The 18684-nt window shown below is 29.3% G+C and overlaps 1 protein-coding gene across 1 annotated transcript; it reads left to right on the top strand.

The window, feature by feature from the left end:
- The first annotated feature begins 15877 nt into the window (after positions 1-15877).
- On the top strand, positions 15878-18462 carry LOC134714237 (uncharacterized). The gene is made up of 2 exons (XM_063575478.1): positions 15878-16010; positions 17005-18462. Exons 1-2 carry the CDS (start codon positions 15930-15932, stop codon positions 17353-17355), a joined length of 432 nt encoding a protein of 143 aa, XP_063431548.1. The 5' UTR covers positions 15878-15929; the 3' UTR covers positions 17356-18462.
- Positions 18463-18684: the final 222 nt, after the last annotated feature.

Raw genomic sequence — 18684 nt, 5'->3', positions numbered from 1 at the left:
AAAGAAAAAAAGTCAACTTCGAAACCTGAACGTGGTGATCAAAAACATCAAGTTAAAACAGCTTGGTTGATGCTTTAGTTTCACATTCAGATATATTAATGATGTTCTTTCTTTCAATAAATCACAACTGAAAGATTGCTTGCATTTTTTGCCCCAAGTTTACATATTACTAAAGATACTACCTAACTCAGAAAACATATTCTATATGTTCTTCCTTTAACAAATGTTGACGGACGACGTCAAACAAGGATCTATGACACACGTGATTGTTTCATTTTCATGATTGCCAGTTTACCATTTCCAAATAAATTCGAATTCGTAAACTCAAACGAACATAAACTATTCACCCAATAAACACAAACTCCTTCATGGAAGACGCCACTTGCAGAGACAAGCACATATTTAATTATAAATTTGAGTATAATATTGTGGAAAGTACACAGGTATTAAGCAGCTTGTACATGTACTGGTTTCCCCATGATGGTTGTCTTCAAATCTGAAAATAAATAATATAATTGATAATAAAATTTATTTGGCAAAATGCTACTGTACACTTGAAGAACTTTAAACCATCCGAGTTCACTCGTGCATGAACTCAATATCCCAATCGAACAGACATTAGTCATCTATAATTTTCTATTATAAGGGTGGATAAATACGTTTTTTTCTTCCAAACGATATTTGCCACATGAATGTTGTATGTATAATATTTTGATTTCTAAAAATATTCATCTGACCCATATTTTGAATAAAACAAATCTATGATTTCGTTATGCTCAAAAGAGCGAACGAGTTACTATAGGTCACAATTTCAATTAGATTTGATTCGCAAACGAAGGGCATGTCTAATGTTTCCAACATGAAATATACGCTTCAAAATGCGTAAAAACAGGCAACATGCATATATGATTAAAGAAAAATTGTACAATAACATAATTGTGTCAGCCTGAACTGAACCAACAGCAAACAAACAAATATATAGATCTAAATTTATTTGAATTATAGATCGTAAATATAGGTTTTTACGTATTATTTTACAGAGTTGAATGTGAAGGTCAAAGCAATGGGGCCTCACTTCTTTAATATACACCATTAACTTTTTGACACTGTTAACGTAAGCATAATCAAAATATCACATAATAATATATTTAAATTTCATCATACCATTAATTGTATTACAGTTTACAAATCTATATGCTTTCAAACTGATGTATCATCAAATAAGTCGATTAAATTATTATAATCTCTTACCTGATAATTTAACTTCCGGAAAAACGTGTTTTCCTAATATCAGTGAGCAATTTCTAAACAAGGTTAACATCATAACGATTCCAATAAAAAATTTGTATTAAAACCCTATTTTATATGAGCTATGTATAACAGGAATCTTCTTTCACTTCGTTAGGTCGAAAACTTTTTCTGTTAGTCATAATATTTATAAAAATGAACTAATTTTGAAAGTTTTGCGTAAATGTCGAGGTATTTTTTCAATAAAGTATATCTAAACCCTAATTTCCCACGCTCTTGTATTGCAAAACGAATATTTTTTTAATTCACCGGAGAAACACATGCGTCTATAACAATGTCATATATTCACCTAAAACCTAACACACAAAAAGAATAGTAAACAAACTAAACGAATATCAAGGCATAAAGAGAAAGGAGAAGTCCATTTAACAGACAATTTCAAACGTTGAACTTTACCAACTAACGGTTCGAATATAAAACAACTGTCATACTCATAACTTGGTACAGATATTCTTATTCCTAGATATTCCTATTTTGAGATATTTTTATTCATGGGTATTCTTACTCCTTGATATTCTTATTTTTATATATTCTTATTCTTAAAATATTCTTATTTCTATATAGTTTTATTCCTAGATTTTCTTATTTCTTTATAATTTTATTCCAAGATATTCTTATTTCTATATAATTTTATTCCAATATATTCTTATTTCTATATAATGTTATTCCTAGATATTCTTATTCTATATAATCTTATTCCTAGATATTATCCTTTATAGACAATATTTCTAGATAGATTCTCATTCTTAGATAAAAAAGATTGCCCATCTAAGTTTTTTTTAACAGAAATGTCATAAGAATTTCTCACTTATTGTGAGTAATAAGATAAATGATATTTGGTATATTGGTTTACTTACAATGTCTACATGTCATTAAAATTACCTAATTAATATAAAAAGGAAGATGTGGTATGATTGCCAATGAGACAACTATCCACAAAAGACCAAAATGACACAAAAATTAACAATTATAGGTCACCTTACGGCCTTCAACAATGGGCAAAGCCCACACCGCATATAGTCAGCTATAAAAGGCTCCGATAAGACAATGTAAAACAATTCGAACGAGAAAAACTAATGGCCTTATTATGTTAAAAAAAATGAACTAAAAACAAATATGTAACACATAAACAAACGACAACCACAGAATTACAGGCTCCTGACTTTGGACAAGCACATTCATACATAATCTGGCGGGGTTAAACATGTAAGCGGAATTCCAGCCTTCACCTAACCTGGGACAGTGGTATAATAGTTCAACATAAGAACGCACTATAAAAATCAGTTGAAAAAGCTTCAGGCTCCTGACTTTTACGGTCTATCTTTTTTACTTTTGAGTTTTTATACTAGCATTGGTATCACTCGCCTCTTTTTGGCCAATTTTCTTTATATTTCTTATTCACGAACGTTTTTAGCGTATAACCCTAAATGTACTTTTAAAACTATATAGGAAGATGTGGTATGAGTCCCAATGAAACAAGTCCATCCAAGTCAAAAAAAATAAAAGAACACAAGAATTCTAGGTCAATGTTCGGTCATCAATATAATTCCTTGTCTCACACCGACAAGCAAGCTATAAAGGGCTTAAAAATTACTACTTTAAAACCCCTTTTAAACGGGAAAACCAACGATCTAATCTATATAAAAAGCCATCAACAAACGACGACTACTGAATATCAGTTTCCTAACTTAAGACAGGTGCAAAAAAATGCAGCGGTTCTTAAAGTTTCAAAAGGTACCAACCTTCATCCTTATCTGAACCAATAGTGTAACACCACAACATACATATAGAAAGCATGCATAACGGAAAAAAACAAAGGCAAGTCTGATATATATAAAACTACTCAAGATTGTTCCAATTACTAGAATTAGCAACATTGTGTGGCTTTTACCAATCCCAATGGCACAAAATCTGCAAAACGACTTAAATTAACAATTATGTTCTTATTCGTAACCACAATTGAACATAAAACATTTATCATTATAATACAAAACCCTCAAATAGGAGTAGCCACTTGCAAATGTCAAGTGCATTTTTGGGGGTAGCCACTTGCAAAAGTCAAATGTATCTTTATTCAGGTAATAAGTACACGTAATTTATTGTTATTTAGTTTATATTAATGAGAATTGCCTCTCTCTAACTAGCACATCAATATTTGCGACACATCTTGGACAATTATCCTGTAAATAAATAATTTTTATAATTATTATTTAGAAAAAAGCCACTTGCAGACTTGACTGCAAGACTTGAGCCAAGGCTCCGTGTTGAAGGCCGTACTTTAACCTATAATGGTTTACTTTTTAAATTGTTATTTGGATGGAGAGTTGTCTCATTGGCACTCACACCACATCTTCCTATATCTATTGACTGCAATGGCTCGACTGACTTAAACTACTATAAAACCACCAGTGCATGTAATTCTACACATCCCCTTTTAATATATCCAATCAAACTTTCCTATCTATAAACATCATAAACACGTGTACCTAAAACACAACAAACTTAATATTAAACACAATTTTCACAATTATATACGCTTCAATAATTCCTAACTCTCAATTTCAATGATCGAATATTTTTTTTTCTTAAACTGAGTTATTTTCTACAATAAAGAAAATCGTAGAAATAAATTAATTGTACACCGCACAGAACAGACGTGCTCTTGAAGGTAGATAGATATAAAATATTCCAAAAGAACATCTAAAAGAAAACAAATCATTTAAATGTTAAGGAATTAGTTAACATACTAGAACACATGGAAAATATGAAAAAAATCCAAATGTAATGGCTGTCCATTTTAAGCGAGATTCGATGCTATTCATCTGAAAGATGTATATAAACGATTGTATAAAGATGTATTTGAAACTCCTCTGTTGTAATTGAGGAAAGGGACCTGGAAATATGTATCACACTTTACGTGCTCTTCCTTCTTCTTATATTGCGTATCAATGTCACGATCCGGCAAACTTTTGCAACACATTCGAAAGTTGATTGATTTGCGATCTACAACTAAAGAAATATCCTATTGCAGATAATACGTTATTGATTTGTAATAAATTCGAGACACTCGTTTTAATATGAGTTTAGTAAGTCAACTCTGTCGAAATGTTCTATTACAGTTACTGGTTCATTGAGAGTTCTGTTTAATTTGTTTTTAGTTTAAAGATGTTCACTCGCTTTTAAATTTCAATTCAGAATCCTCGGGTTTTATCCATGATGTGCCACTTTAAAGAATGCCCTTTTACCTCTGCTTTTATTTTCATAATTTGTTAACATATAGTTTTCATATACACATCTTTGTTATTTTTGTACTTTTTGAGAAAGAAAAAAGTGTCAATGTTCGATGTATAAAATATGTGAGAGAATGATTTTTCACCCAATTTCAATGACTGATATCTCGAAAACAAGCACACTAATCCTTCATTTCTTTCTAATTTTAAAAGTTGGGTCAATATCCCTAATGCTCATCAAAATGAGAAACTAAAAAGTCGTGTATATATGTAAACAAAAAATATCGGTGTAGTATTATTTGACACGTTTCTATGATACATATAAACAAATGACTGAGATTCAGCATTTGTGTTGATTTAGAAAGAAAGGAAACCAAAAAATAAATGTCTAAAAACTATGGAGCTCTATTAATTAAAAGTTAAATTTTCAAAGAACTTATAGTGTTGAAAATTGTTTTTTTCAACGAGGAGCCGCATCACGAAAGAATGCTCGGGTTTTGCTAATTTACGAAAATTTAAACACATATGTGAAAATATCTCAGCTTCGAAACGAGCCATCATACATATCACAGTTAACGATATGGGCTAAGCAACAGCAGAAAACCTAACCATTACCGCCTATGGAGAAACAATTGAGAACATTGACCTAGTTCCTTTATTTGTATACTATCAATTTATGGCAGTCTTTTTAAAGATTGTTATGTTGAAACAGTGCAGCAAACATCCTTAACAATAATAATGTACCAGGAACAAAAGTGGTACCTATTTTACAATGTCCGTAGATTCAATTATTTAATCAATTTATGATGAAAGTACATTTGTTAATCCAGAAAAGCGATGTTCTAGAAGTTTTATATAAAGAATTTATTTAATACAAAAACATTTAATTGAAACTTTAAAATAATAACTTTTTTGAAAGTATAACACGATACTAGTTACAATTTTGGGTTTAATTTAAAAACTCGCATAATTCTTTAAAAAATAACATGAAAACGTCATCAAATTTTTTACAAAGAATAATTGTTTTTGTGATGTGACACTAGAAAGGATTGGTATTGACTTTGGCGGAATAAAACTTCCTGATTTCTACTACCTTTAGTATTGTTTTCATTAATATTAATATATGAATGGACATACAAATAAACTATAAACTAATAAACATTCTATTCTATCAGAATTGATAAATGTTTCCGGATTGAGTTCATAGATTAAATCTATTACTATAATAGTGTAATAGTGAATATCATATTTTGATTTCTACTGAATGACGATTGACAAATAGGTCAGAAAATGTATGTAGTTTTTAGTATACTCTTAAATCGCAAGAAATCCCCAAAAGAAGCGGATGTTACGACAGGGAATAAGTCAGAGAAGACCCTGTTCATCTCATCGTTTGTGCTGCTACTCAAACTGCATTTTGTACAAGACACAAGATTGCTTTGCTGATTGATTTTAATATAGTTTTGTATAATATTGATCTTTTGAGTTTGTTAAATGTTGCACCATTTAATTATTGTTTCAAAATTGTCACGATAGTTAGTGATTTGAGCGTAGTGCGCATGTTTTTTCCCCGGCTTTACTGTCTTGTAGTATATAATTTTAATTTTGTTGGTTTGCAACATTTCTTGTACTCTAACATTTTGTTGCATATGTTCTAAGCAAAGTGCGTATTGTTATGCGTTTACTTTTTTGCATTGGCTAGAGGTAAAGAGGGAGGGTTGAGAGATCACAAACATGTTTATCCCAGGCGCATTTTTGCGCCAGTCCCAAGTCAGGAGTCTCTGGCCTTTGTTAGTCTTGTATTATTTTAACTTTTAGTTTCTTGTGTACAATTTGGAGTTTAGTATGGGGTTCATTATCACTGAACTAGTATATATATTTGTTAAGGGGCCAGTTGAAGGACGTCTCCGTGTGCGGGAATTTCTCGCTGAATTGAAGACCTGTTGGTGAGCTACTGCTGTTGTCTGTTCTATGGTCGGGTTATTGCAAATTGTCTCTTTGGCACATTCCTCATTTCCATTCTCAATTTTATTAATAGCATATAACATTAAATAATTTTGTTTTGACTTTTTTATAAAACCTTATAATGCACCAAGGATACCCAAATGATCGCCGTTTTCATTGAGAACAAAATACACGATTACTTCAAAACACAGCAGCCTGTTGCAAATGTGTAGCAATTTATCTAATTTGTTTTTAATATTTCAAATAATTTCACGTAAGAAGTACTGAAAAGGAAAAGGAAAATTATTTAACAAAGAACTTCATAATTTCTTGCACCCGATTGAATCTATATTAAAGAAAGTTAAACGAGTAACCAGTATGACGTAAATGAATTTTCCTTCATTCATGAATACCAACAGAAAAACCAAGAGCTCAAATGAAAAAGTAATTTTCCTTCCATTTTATCAGTTCAGATAATTTAAAGTGAAAGTACAAATTATCAATGTTTACTAACAGTCCTTTTGATATATAATTCATTTCAATCATATCATCTACTAGTTTCTTTTTTAATACACTAATATCTCCCCAAGTACAAAGTTTTTTCAACCCTTATAAAATAAAATGTTTACAATTGTTGTAAAATTAATGATGGTGAAAAAACATAAATGGCAATCTTTGTACAGCAACAGATGCGCATTTCAACTATATTCGGCTTAAAGAAGTACGGATTAATGTTATTATCCTAATTACTATAAAACCAAACAAAAATGTAAAAAAAAAAAATTGCATATAGTCAGCGTACATTAACGAAAGATAATACTACAAAATTTTACCATAGCACAAAAACGCAATGATGGGACTTATAAGTACCGAATTACAGAAAAGCACCTTAAACGCATTAAACTTATTCAGTGCTATTTTCATTTGACTACAAAGTATGCAAATAATTACGAAAAATAAAAACTAGTACAAAGTCGAAACGCCGTTTTGTAACAAAAAAAACACGATTCAATTTCGAAGAAGATGTTAATCATATATATACTTACACAAAGGTTTCTGGTTCGATTCCCGTTCAGGGATAAAAATTTGGGGGACCGATTATTTGGCTCTCCCTTGACACCATTTAAAAGTTTAGTTTTGAGTAAACGATGATAGTTCGTCGGAAGGGGACGATTAATGGCTGACCCGTTTTAAAAGAAAGCCATATCTCTTGCACCTTAAAGAAATTTGGAAAAAGAGCAGGCTAATGCCGCTACAAGGTAGCACTCGCACCAGCAAAGTGGAAAGTGATTCATATGAGTTGCAATCCCAATCCACTATAAATAAATATGTTTAAACTAATCATTTACTGATCTGTTGATCATTATTTCATAACAGCTATTACCTTATTTGTACCACATCTATTCCAATGTAAAACATGGACGGATATTTTTGGTCAAAATCTGTTACTGTTTAAGGGCCTGGTTTTCGAAAGTATCTTATGACTTATACATGTCTTACGATGGTCTTGTGACAAATCATAGTCGTAAAAAGATATAAAGTGTCCAAAATTACGACATGTCATATTTTTAAAGTACACTTAAGACACCTTGCGACATGACTTAGGAATATCAAAAAAGTTAAGACTTATGCTAATTGCATTTATATTTGCATATGTTAAATCCCATATCCTGTGGTTTTGCACTGTTGGTTGTTGTTTTGCTCAGTCTGCTTAAAAGTAAAAAACACCTTGAATATTAATGTTAATCTCTTGCGACATAAACATCAGACTACATTCATTACCCATCATAATGTATAATGAAAATATGTTTTATGTTTCCTTATATAGTTGTTTATTTAAGTTTTTATTCGGTCATTTCGTTTAGCGGGTTCTCGATGTACCAAATCTTAAAAGTACTCATAATTTACACTGTGTAATACTAAACACGACGTTCTAGACTATAAATATATAAACTAAATTTGAACAAATAATTAACTCAGATTTTACTTTCTTATTAATATATACAATTTCATGTTCTTTATAATGAAAACATAAATATAAAAAAATTAAGAATGGTAACATTTATCATTTCATACTTATAATTTTATAGATATTTTCATTAATTTTAAAAACAATTTATAATATGGAATAAAATATGCGCACGCATGACAGTTATACGACCATCATATATATGACTTTCTTATAACAGCTATGATTTTGTAATATTATTACATATCATAAGTTATAAGATGGTCATTAAATTTTCCCTTAAATATATCTGATGGCATATCTTGGTATACGTTATAAAATCAGGCCCCAATAAACAATTTCCACATTAAAGTAACAATATGGTATTCTCGTTTATATTGATTAAATTACAATTAATAAAATCAATATGAAATAAAGCATGTTTCATGTTTATGCTACATGCAGCTTCCATAAGACACCACCAGCTCTGTCCCCGAACTCTGTTTTTCTCATAAATCATTTGTCGATGTCTTAACAAATATACAACAATTATTATAACAATTCTGATTTTAAAATAGTAACATCGTTACGAAGAAGAAATCAATATTTTTGCGATAAATCTTAGTTCAAAAAGTTTAAACTTCCATTTCACCTGTACATTTAAATGAGGATACATTTTTGGAAAACTGCATATACTGTGTAAACAAATGTGGTTTATTAAACAGGAATTATGGATGACCATGATCACGGTTACGACCTTTTACAATATCCATAGTCGTAAATTATGTTTAAGGATAAATAAACAGTTAACTAAAATTCCATGTTAGAAATTTTTGTTTGAATTTTATTTTTACATTTCCATTCATAACCAGGGAAGTTTATAAGTAACCATTTAACTTTATATGAAGATTTTGGGTGACTTGTACCGGAAATGAAGAAGTGTTTTGAAAATTCAAGAAAAGATATTATTATTCAAATCTTAGCATTTTCGGTAAAAAGTTCTTTTTTGATGGGTGATTAATATTTACTTTAAGTAATCTGATTTGAAAAATAATGTGAATATTAGCATATAAGTAAATTTTGTCAATTTTGAAAATCAAGTTGAACAACAGTCCCAAAGTTATCCAAGGTTTTTATCACTATACATGATAAAATATCATACATTTTCAACCTTATAGGAATGGCAGAATACTGGCATTTGCTATTGACAAATTGCACATGATCTCCATATTACACATATTTAAAAACCTTTTCACATCGTATATGTGTTGCAACAATACCAGCACAGTAGTTAGCACTTAAGTGTTCACCTAAAATATAAGTCACATGTTCATTTTTCTGTAAATCTACGTATTTTATAAAATGATGAGTTACTAGATAAACTTATCATAGAAACACTATTTCTGCCCCAGGTAAAGCCTTTATTTGTGTACACTCTCTTCTTTCGTTTTTAAAAAGTCAGAGTACATGTATCACTGATGGCTTGTGTAGACAAAAAGCATCACTGATACAGTTATTTTTTGTAAATCTTTTTATCATTGAATGTCATTCGCATCTATATTTTTTCTACCCCTACGCATAAATGATTTTATGAGTCAGATTGCCCTCAACTATTCAAATTTCTGGTTCTAATGCACATATACGTCACATTGTATCTCGGTTTTCTCCTATTCGGATTCGATTTCCACTACTGAATCCTGTTTTTACAATATACGCAATTTGCAATCTGAATTGTAACCTGCGTTTAATCGATTAATTAATAAAATAACCCCCTAAAGACTCCTTTTGTATAACATGAATATACATATGTATCATAAACAAAACAAACAAAAAAAGAAGGTAAATTGAGGTTTAGTGAAAAAAGTTTAAACAAAAATATAGTACAGTAGTCAACATTTCGGTGTTGACATGAATATCAATAATGTGGTCATTTTTATAAATTTCCTGTTTACAAAACTTTGAATTTTTTTCGAACAACTAAGGATTTTATTACCCAAGGAATAGATTACCTTAGTCCTATTTGGCACAACTTTTTTTGGATTTTTGGATCCTCATTGCTCTTCAACTTTGTACTTATTTGGCTTTATAAATATTTTGATATGGGCGTCACTGATGAGTCTAATGTAGACGAAACGTGCGTCTGGCGTACTAAATTATAATCCTGGTACCTTTGGTAACTATTTTATAAAACACGACTAATTCAAACGTTTAACTTTATCAATCAGCGGAAGAAATTGAAAACAAAAGACATATTCCCGACTTGGTACAAATTTGAATTATAAAAAACTTAACTCCGCGGAAAAATTCAAAACGGCAAGTCACTTATCAAATGACAAAATCAAAAGTCCAAACACATTAAATGAATGAACAACAACTGTCATATTCTTGACTTGGTACAGGTATTTTTCTAAGTACAAAATGGTGGTTTTATAGCTGGCTAAACCTCTCACTTGTAAAAGAGTTGCATAAAATTCCGTTATTGACAACGTTGTGTGAAGAAAAACATATAGTCACAATAGGTACTAATGTCAAAAGAAGAGTAACAACAGTCAACATTGTGTTTTTATCCAAATCACTATAAAAACAAACAAATATGTAAACAAGCATTTTCTGTTATCATCTGTAAATTAAACATAAAATTGAGAATGGAAATGGGGAATGTGTCAAAGAGACAACAACCCGATCAAATAAAAAAACAACAGCAGAAGGTCACCAACAGGTCTTCAATGTAGCGAGAAATATGGTTATATAGTCCTCTAACTAAGTATTATGTATGTCGGTTTTTTATATGTCAGTTATTGTGCTAAAATTAGATGAGCAACCAAAACAGATATAATTGATTAATGTGTAAATGTGACAATAATTGGAATCAAGCAGCTAAACATGCACATCTTCTTATATTTATAAACATTACACACATTCAACACAACTGCCAAATAAATGCATATGTACTGCAGCTGTGCTGTTTGAGCAGTCAAATTGCATTGACTCTATATTTATATGTGATATACAGTCACTGACCGTATATCACCTTGTTTATGACGTTGGCAATGCTTTTCCGTAGAGTTTTATTAATGATGTCAGTAAAACATACAGGTTCGCGGCAATTTAACGTTGTCCGCTCACAATTAAAGAATGACGGTTTTTACTCTAAATACTTCATTTTTAACAGTTATAAGAGTTGCAGTATATATATAGAACAACCATACACTTTCTTCTCGAAAAATCAATTGTACTCGGCTCGAAACAGGTAGAAATGCTCTGCACAGCCTCGCTTTCTACCTGTTTCTAAGCCTTGTACAAATAACATTCATATTCTCGAGACAATGTATTGTTTTTCTATATTAACAAAATTGACGAATATAAATAACACAACTACGTATAGATTGAAAAGTGCCGGGTTGAATGAAATTAAATTTACAATGAAAATCTTGTAAAAACGCGTACTGATCTTATCATTGTTCAATATTTCTTTACGTTTTATTTCGTCCGCACCCGTACGATTCGGCTTTATCAAATTTGCATTTTGTTTATTTTTAGTTAAAATTTAATACTATGATTATATTATAATTTTTTAATTTTTATTAACTTATTTCCTTGTTATGATTAATAAATGTTTATTCTTTTGTATAAACATTTTGAGTATTTGAACCAATCATGTCCATATCCGTTAGGCTGTATTTCTTATTTCTATACACAACTGCAAGTGTAACCGATAACACTTTTACCATTCCTAGTTCAAACCATTCCTAGTTCAATTATACATACTTTTTGTCAAGCGTGTAACATCTTATTGTTAAACTATCGCATATACAAATATTTATTTCCTCAATTACGATACATTCAATTGTAATTTCAATAACCACTTACCCAATGAATTAAAATCAATAACCTTTGATCATGTCAATTTGTAATAAAAAAGATATAAGTGACCAATTGAATTTTGAAAAATTTAAATTTCGTTTGAAAATCAAAATTTTCATTTACCAATAGGAAGCAGAATATCCAATTTTATCGATTTTTTGTTTATCAATTTTGTAAACTAAAAGTAGAATTCCCATCTTAAGAAATTCACCCACAACTTTGTTTTTCTATAAAAGTCGTTAAAGTTCTTATACTGATCATTTACATAAGAACATTACAGCAAAGAATACAAAAATAACTATGAACAATATTAAAAGTTATTTTACACAATTAACTGTTATTACAGCAGGTAAGTTTCCATACTAAATCCAGATAGTAAATAATTACAGTACGAAACACTCAAAATTAAATTTGTGTGTAAAAGCAATTGAAACGATAATGTTAGCCTCAGCTATTCAACAACAAAAATTTACATGGACACTTATATATTCTTTCTACACTACACTAAAAATCAATAGATACTTTGAAACGAAGTATTGTATTAATACATGTATGCAAAACTTTCAATAGATTTAAGCGCCGTAAAATTAAGTATGGGTTAAAAATTGAAGAATGAAGACGATTTGAAAACAAACATTAAATATATGTTACTAAACTGTTATTAAAGTATATGTTTCAACCAGTAAACACTGCCATAAAGAAGGTTTTACTATTTCGTTTTGAGCTTTTGTTGGTAATAATGCTGCGAACGTGCAGTGTAATTTGTTGTCTAAAACAGTTTAGTCCACTCTACATTACGAGGATTATTTCACAAGCAAGATATGTAGTGAAATTGTAATAGTTTGTTTATTTTGATAACTTATGGTATAATAATGACGTATTTGCTATTCTATTTGATAGAATAGAGATAAAAATTATTTTGTTGATGTTTGTTCTTAAACATTTATATAACATTCAAATGTATGTACTTATTTATAAAAATGATAAGAACAAAACAGTTTGTGTATTTCCCATTAGTTTTATCTTTGATAAATATCCATAACTTTTATTCATTTTAACTTATTCCCTGTAACAGGAAGTTTAATGTCTTTCGTTAGTATTTATTCCATACTTTTTTATATGAACTTGATAAATAAGTTAATTAAAAATAATTTATATTTCATAAAAAATAAAATATAACAGATACTACACTGGAATCATAGTTTTCCACATCCTCTTTATTGATTTCTACAACAAATAATTGTCCGAAAACAATCCTAAACGAAATAAATGAAAAGTAAATTCTTTTGAAAGATTTTAGATCACTATCAAATAGTAACAAAGTATTAAATTTTTTAGTATTCATAGTATTCGCTATAAATTCAAAAATGAAAACTAACTAATTGAATTACATTTCATATATTTTCTAAATACATATTATTTGTAATATAATTGTTAATTCAAAAGTATCTTTCGAAATCGTAGCACTTATATCTAGCTCCGGATATCTTTTCGACTTTTCAACAATTAATTACAATCGGATGTAGTTAGACTAAATAAAGGTTTCGGAAGTTGATTATAAAAAAAACTTTCCCTGTTGATTGTAAAGGAGGAAGGGGTAGTACATAAATAGTACGTATTTATTTTAAACAAACAACCAATGCTATTCAACTTATTAAATGTTCTTAAATTAATTAACTCGAAAAGGGTGAGGTGATGTCAATCGTCAGACAAAATATTCATATTAAGAGATACTACATTTTAAACACTTAATCATTTTCAATAGAAATTATTAGTTTATAGTAATTGCAACTTGAAATGTAAATCAACAATTATATTAAAAAAAAAAATTGACGCATGAAAATTAACTTTATTAGGAAGTGTTAATTTAAATTTTAAAGATTTTTAAAGGAAATAATTTTTAACGCATGGAAATTAACTTTATTAGGAAGCGTTAATTTAACTTTTTAAATATTTATAAAGGAAATAATCATAGTTCAATGAAATAAACAAACTAGGATAATAAACAAAAATTTAGGGAACATAGCAGTGTTTCAACATTTGATACACTAATGTAACTTTATCAATGTAACATGTCTCATTTTATTTTTTCAAGTAAAATTCTTTTGAAATAAACAATTGACCAGTAAACGACAATCGAAGAATTTTTCCAGTTTATTTATGGACTTTAACATAGAAAGTATAACATAAGTGAATAAAGAGCTATTAATTTTAATCGCACCCGTTTAACATTGACGTTAATAATCTTGATAAATAAGATATTCATTTTCATTTGCAGCATTTCTCATTTTAAAAAGTGAAATAGTGGTTGCAACCATTCCCACTGGGCCTGAGCGATGGACAAGTCCTTGTGGAGCTACTTCTACAACTGGGGATCTGCCGCCGATACCTGTCCGGCCGTCTTATGAAATTGTCACTGACATGATGATACAAATATTAGAAGGTCGTGATTATTCAGCTGACCTTCAAAACAAATTTGTATGTATTAGTATTACCAGTACAAAAATTAAAAAGAAAACACAAATCTAAAGTATGAAACATTCAAGTCGTACAAACCAATCGCGAATTATCGTGTTATGTAGACAAGAAAACATTTATTTTTATCCCGATTTACATTTCATTTGTACGTTTTTGCTTCTACTGTCTAATAATTTTCGATGAAGGACGGGACGTGATTTTTGAAAATACCAGACACATGTCATTCCTGTGAATATATCATATACGTACTTTTTGGCGTACACATTGTTTGTAATGCTGAAATTGACTTTTTATCTGTTTAAAAAGATAGTAGTGACAACAGAGTTAACTAGTTTTACACATGCACAAGTTGTATACAGGATAAAATAAAAATAATCATAAATTCTACACCTGTATTTGAATAAGAAGTTACTATATAAGACAAACATTTATTCATTAAACTCGTCATAGAGGTGTATCCTATTTTAACTTCATTAAGAATCTTTTCCGGCAGTATTTGGTTTTTTCCTCTTTTTACATTAATATTATTTTCAATTTACTTCCTAAAGAATACATTTAAATAATTATAGTAAGTCCTAAAGTACTATATTTATTGATTTAAAATAAAATATTTGGTTTTAGAAAAAGAATCGTTTGACAAATATTGACCACAGGAAAATTGATTCGGAATATAAAAAAAAAAATATCCATGTATATAGTCCTTCAATATATTCACCTGCAAAAGTTATTTTTAATCTAATTTATTCATGTTATTAGACTATTTTTATACGTATGATTAACACCGTTATTTCAAAAGAGAAAGTTGTTCAGCGGAACCATATCATTGCCGATTTCGAAGTATTTAATGTAATTTAGTGAAATTCCAGAATATTTTGGTGTTTGAATTTTTTAAACGTCATTTAAATTCCAGATTTCCTTCAATAATCTTGTTATTGTGAATGACTTCATACATTAGAATTAAGAGAAAATGATTTATTTTTAGTATCGGACATTTTATACAAAAGATATTTAATGCACATGCAGTTTACAGATAATGAGTCAAGATAAAATTTTAGAGGTGAAATGTGTTATAAAAAAGTATGAGTATTTATTTAGTATGTATTTATTCAACGAAAATATAGGCTTATGATCGAATAAAGAGCGGTCGACTCATAGCAATGCTGGATTCAGAACCACTCGAAGGTTATGCACGAGTCAAAGAACTGTCAGAAGAGGATATAGAGACTGCTTTAAATAATGTAAGTTAATATGATATAAAAAATACTGTAAACCAAATTATAATAATTGGTCCATGAATTTTTATATAAAGGAGTATGCAAAAACGGTTAATGTTCGCATAATTATTCTACTCGCGGATATTAGTTTGTTTAAAGTATTCGGATTCGATTTAATCTGTGTGCAATTACACAATTTAATCATACTGGTCTTTTTATAAGGTGCTTGCTTTGAATACAAGAAGTTGTTTTATCGATTAAGATTCGGTTGATTCCAAAGACCTGTTTATTCCGTTAATTCTTCTTAACTGTGGTATAAGTGCTAAGGAGGTTCGCCTAATATTCAAGAAATATTTCGTAACAGACACGCACTTGTTAGTGCGATGTGTATTTTATGAGCATGTGTGTTAGAATATGCGCAATAACTATTTAGAGCAATATAGTCGAACGACAATAAAATATTCATTACTTGATACTTTTAGATAAGCAAAAAAAAAAAATAAAGGCCAACGATCACTTTGATCTGGAATGCCATTTTAAGTCTTATTAATGAATAAAGTTCTTATTAGAAGATATATAAATCAACTGCAATGAAAATAAATATCCGATCATTAATTAAGCTGAAACGGTCATTTCTATCAAAATGCTTAATACTTAAGAAGTGGTTCCATTGAATCGATTTTAAGATTCGTTCATTGAAGTAAATTCAGTACCTTTACAGTCCGTTTAAGATCATCTGCGAATATGAAGTTAAAAAAATATTACAATCTTCTGTATTTTTTTCAATCTATAAACCAATGCATGAATGAGAACTGTAAGATAAAATTTAATTTACATTTAAGTTATAATGAAATGCTCATGATGATTAAAGATGGAAAAAGGCATTTTTCTAAAAATATAAAACAATATATAGGGCAAATGTTATTACCAATCAATAACCATTTACCAGAAGAAGAAAATAAAACCAAACGTATAAATAATACTTTTTGTTGTAATGTACATCTGGATATATTTGCAGGTTACCAAGGCCCATATTGATAACTACAGAATATTGTCAATACATTTAGTGTATATTGAAGAAATGAGGTTTGATGAAGTCTACGAACACGATGCATATACTAATGATATTCGAAAGTTAGAAAACAAACTCTTTGGAGTATTATGTCTAATGAATGAAGACATCAGCAATTCAAGAGTTGATATTAATCATATATCACGTGACGCCATGAATACGGACTTGCGCACCGCTCCTTCAAGGATGGATCGTTTTATCCGAGATTATGTGACTGTAAAAGAAACTACCAAGCTCTTGGACAACTTTATCATTTTGTACAGAGCAATAAAAGACAATTTAAGCAGCAGCAAATAAAAGCAGCGCATCGTGTATTTATAATTGTTATCCGGTGTTTATTGGGCATTACTTTCTTTTTAAATTACTTTATCAATATACTCATTATGATCTAAAACAAAAGTGCTATTTTGTTATGAGAAACAGTGAGTCGTTTTTAAACTGATTCGTACATTCCAGATATATTTACTGCTCTACTATTACATTTCTATAGTATCAATGTATCAATGTATCGTCTACGAGTAGAATATAATATATTATTTTTTTTTAAATTATCTCACAATATTGAACTTATCTGAAACAACTGACTGATTTAAAGCTGTGCAAATATGTTTCAAAATATGTATTCCAGTTTGCAGTAATACTGCAATATATTTAAATGAAACATTTGCTTGAGTTTTGTGAGAGAAAAAAAAGCAAAAATATGACTACCCATTTTAATATCAAATAATGTCTTTTTATTCGTAACCATATTTTAAAGATTGTTTTTAATCTCAGTTATTTGTAAGGGAAATCATTTCCTGTGTCCCTTAATGTTTATATTCATTTTTTTCAGTTCTTTTTTGTTTCCCAAATAAATGTTCGAAGTTATTAATAGGAAATCTGAAAAATGGAAAATTGGTAGCAAGACATATTATTTTAATACAAACGGCATCAGGGTATTGTAATTAACCAAACGGTGTCTTTAAGATTACGGTTTATATTACAAATACATTAAGGGCATTATATGTGTATTGTTACACTTTTCTGTAGTGTGTAGGTAATTCCGACTCGCTTAATGCTGTAAAGGTTAGTGGTACGTTATTTATTGGGTATTTCGTTGTGAAATAACATTGTTGTTTTCAGTGAATGCCTAGAATGCTGAATCATATTTAATGAATAGTCCGATGCAAACACAAAACAAAACACAAAACGTGTAGATAATTATAAGTTTTTCGTTAAAATCTAGTCAACTGACATAAATTATATTTTTTTCATCTGGCATGTTTTTGTTGAAGCGACCATGTGGTCAATTGTTGAACTAAATTTTCAACCGCACATAACTCGTGCAGCTATACAATTTCTTGAGGTAATTCAAGAATTTTGAAAATGTAGATTATATTAATCGACGTGTGTTTTAAAATAGATAGTAGGTTTATTTCAAGTTTTATTTTATACATTTGTATCATATTTCGCATTATTTATTTTATTTGTATTGCGTGTTTACATTTTTTTTTTATATTTTAATAATCTTTAATGCAATTTGTCTTTTTGTTATTTATTATCTATACCTTTTCGATTTGAGTACAAAGTTGTTCGACAGGTGATACATAAGGTACCAGTCTTGTATGACAACTCCAGTTTCTGGTG

This window comes from Mytilus trossulus, chromosome 4 (assembly GCF_036588685.1).
Source record: "Mytilus trossulus isolate FHL-02 chromosome 4, PNRI_Mtr1.1.1.hap1, whole genome shotgun sequence".
NCBI lineage: Eukaryota > Metazoa > Mollusca > Bivalvia > Mytilida > Mytilidae > Mytilus > Mytilus trossulus.
This window is presented reverse-complemented; position numbering and strand designations above follow the sequence as displayed.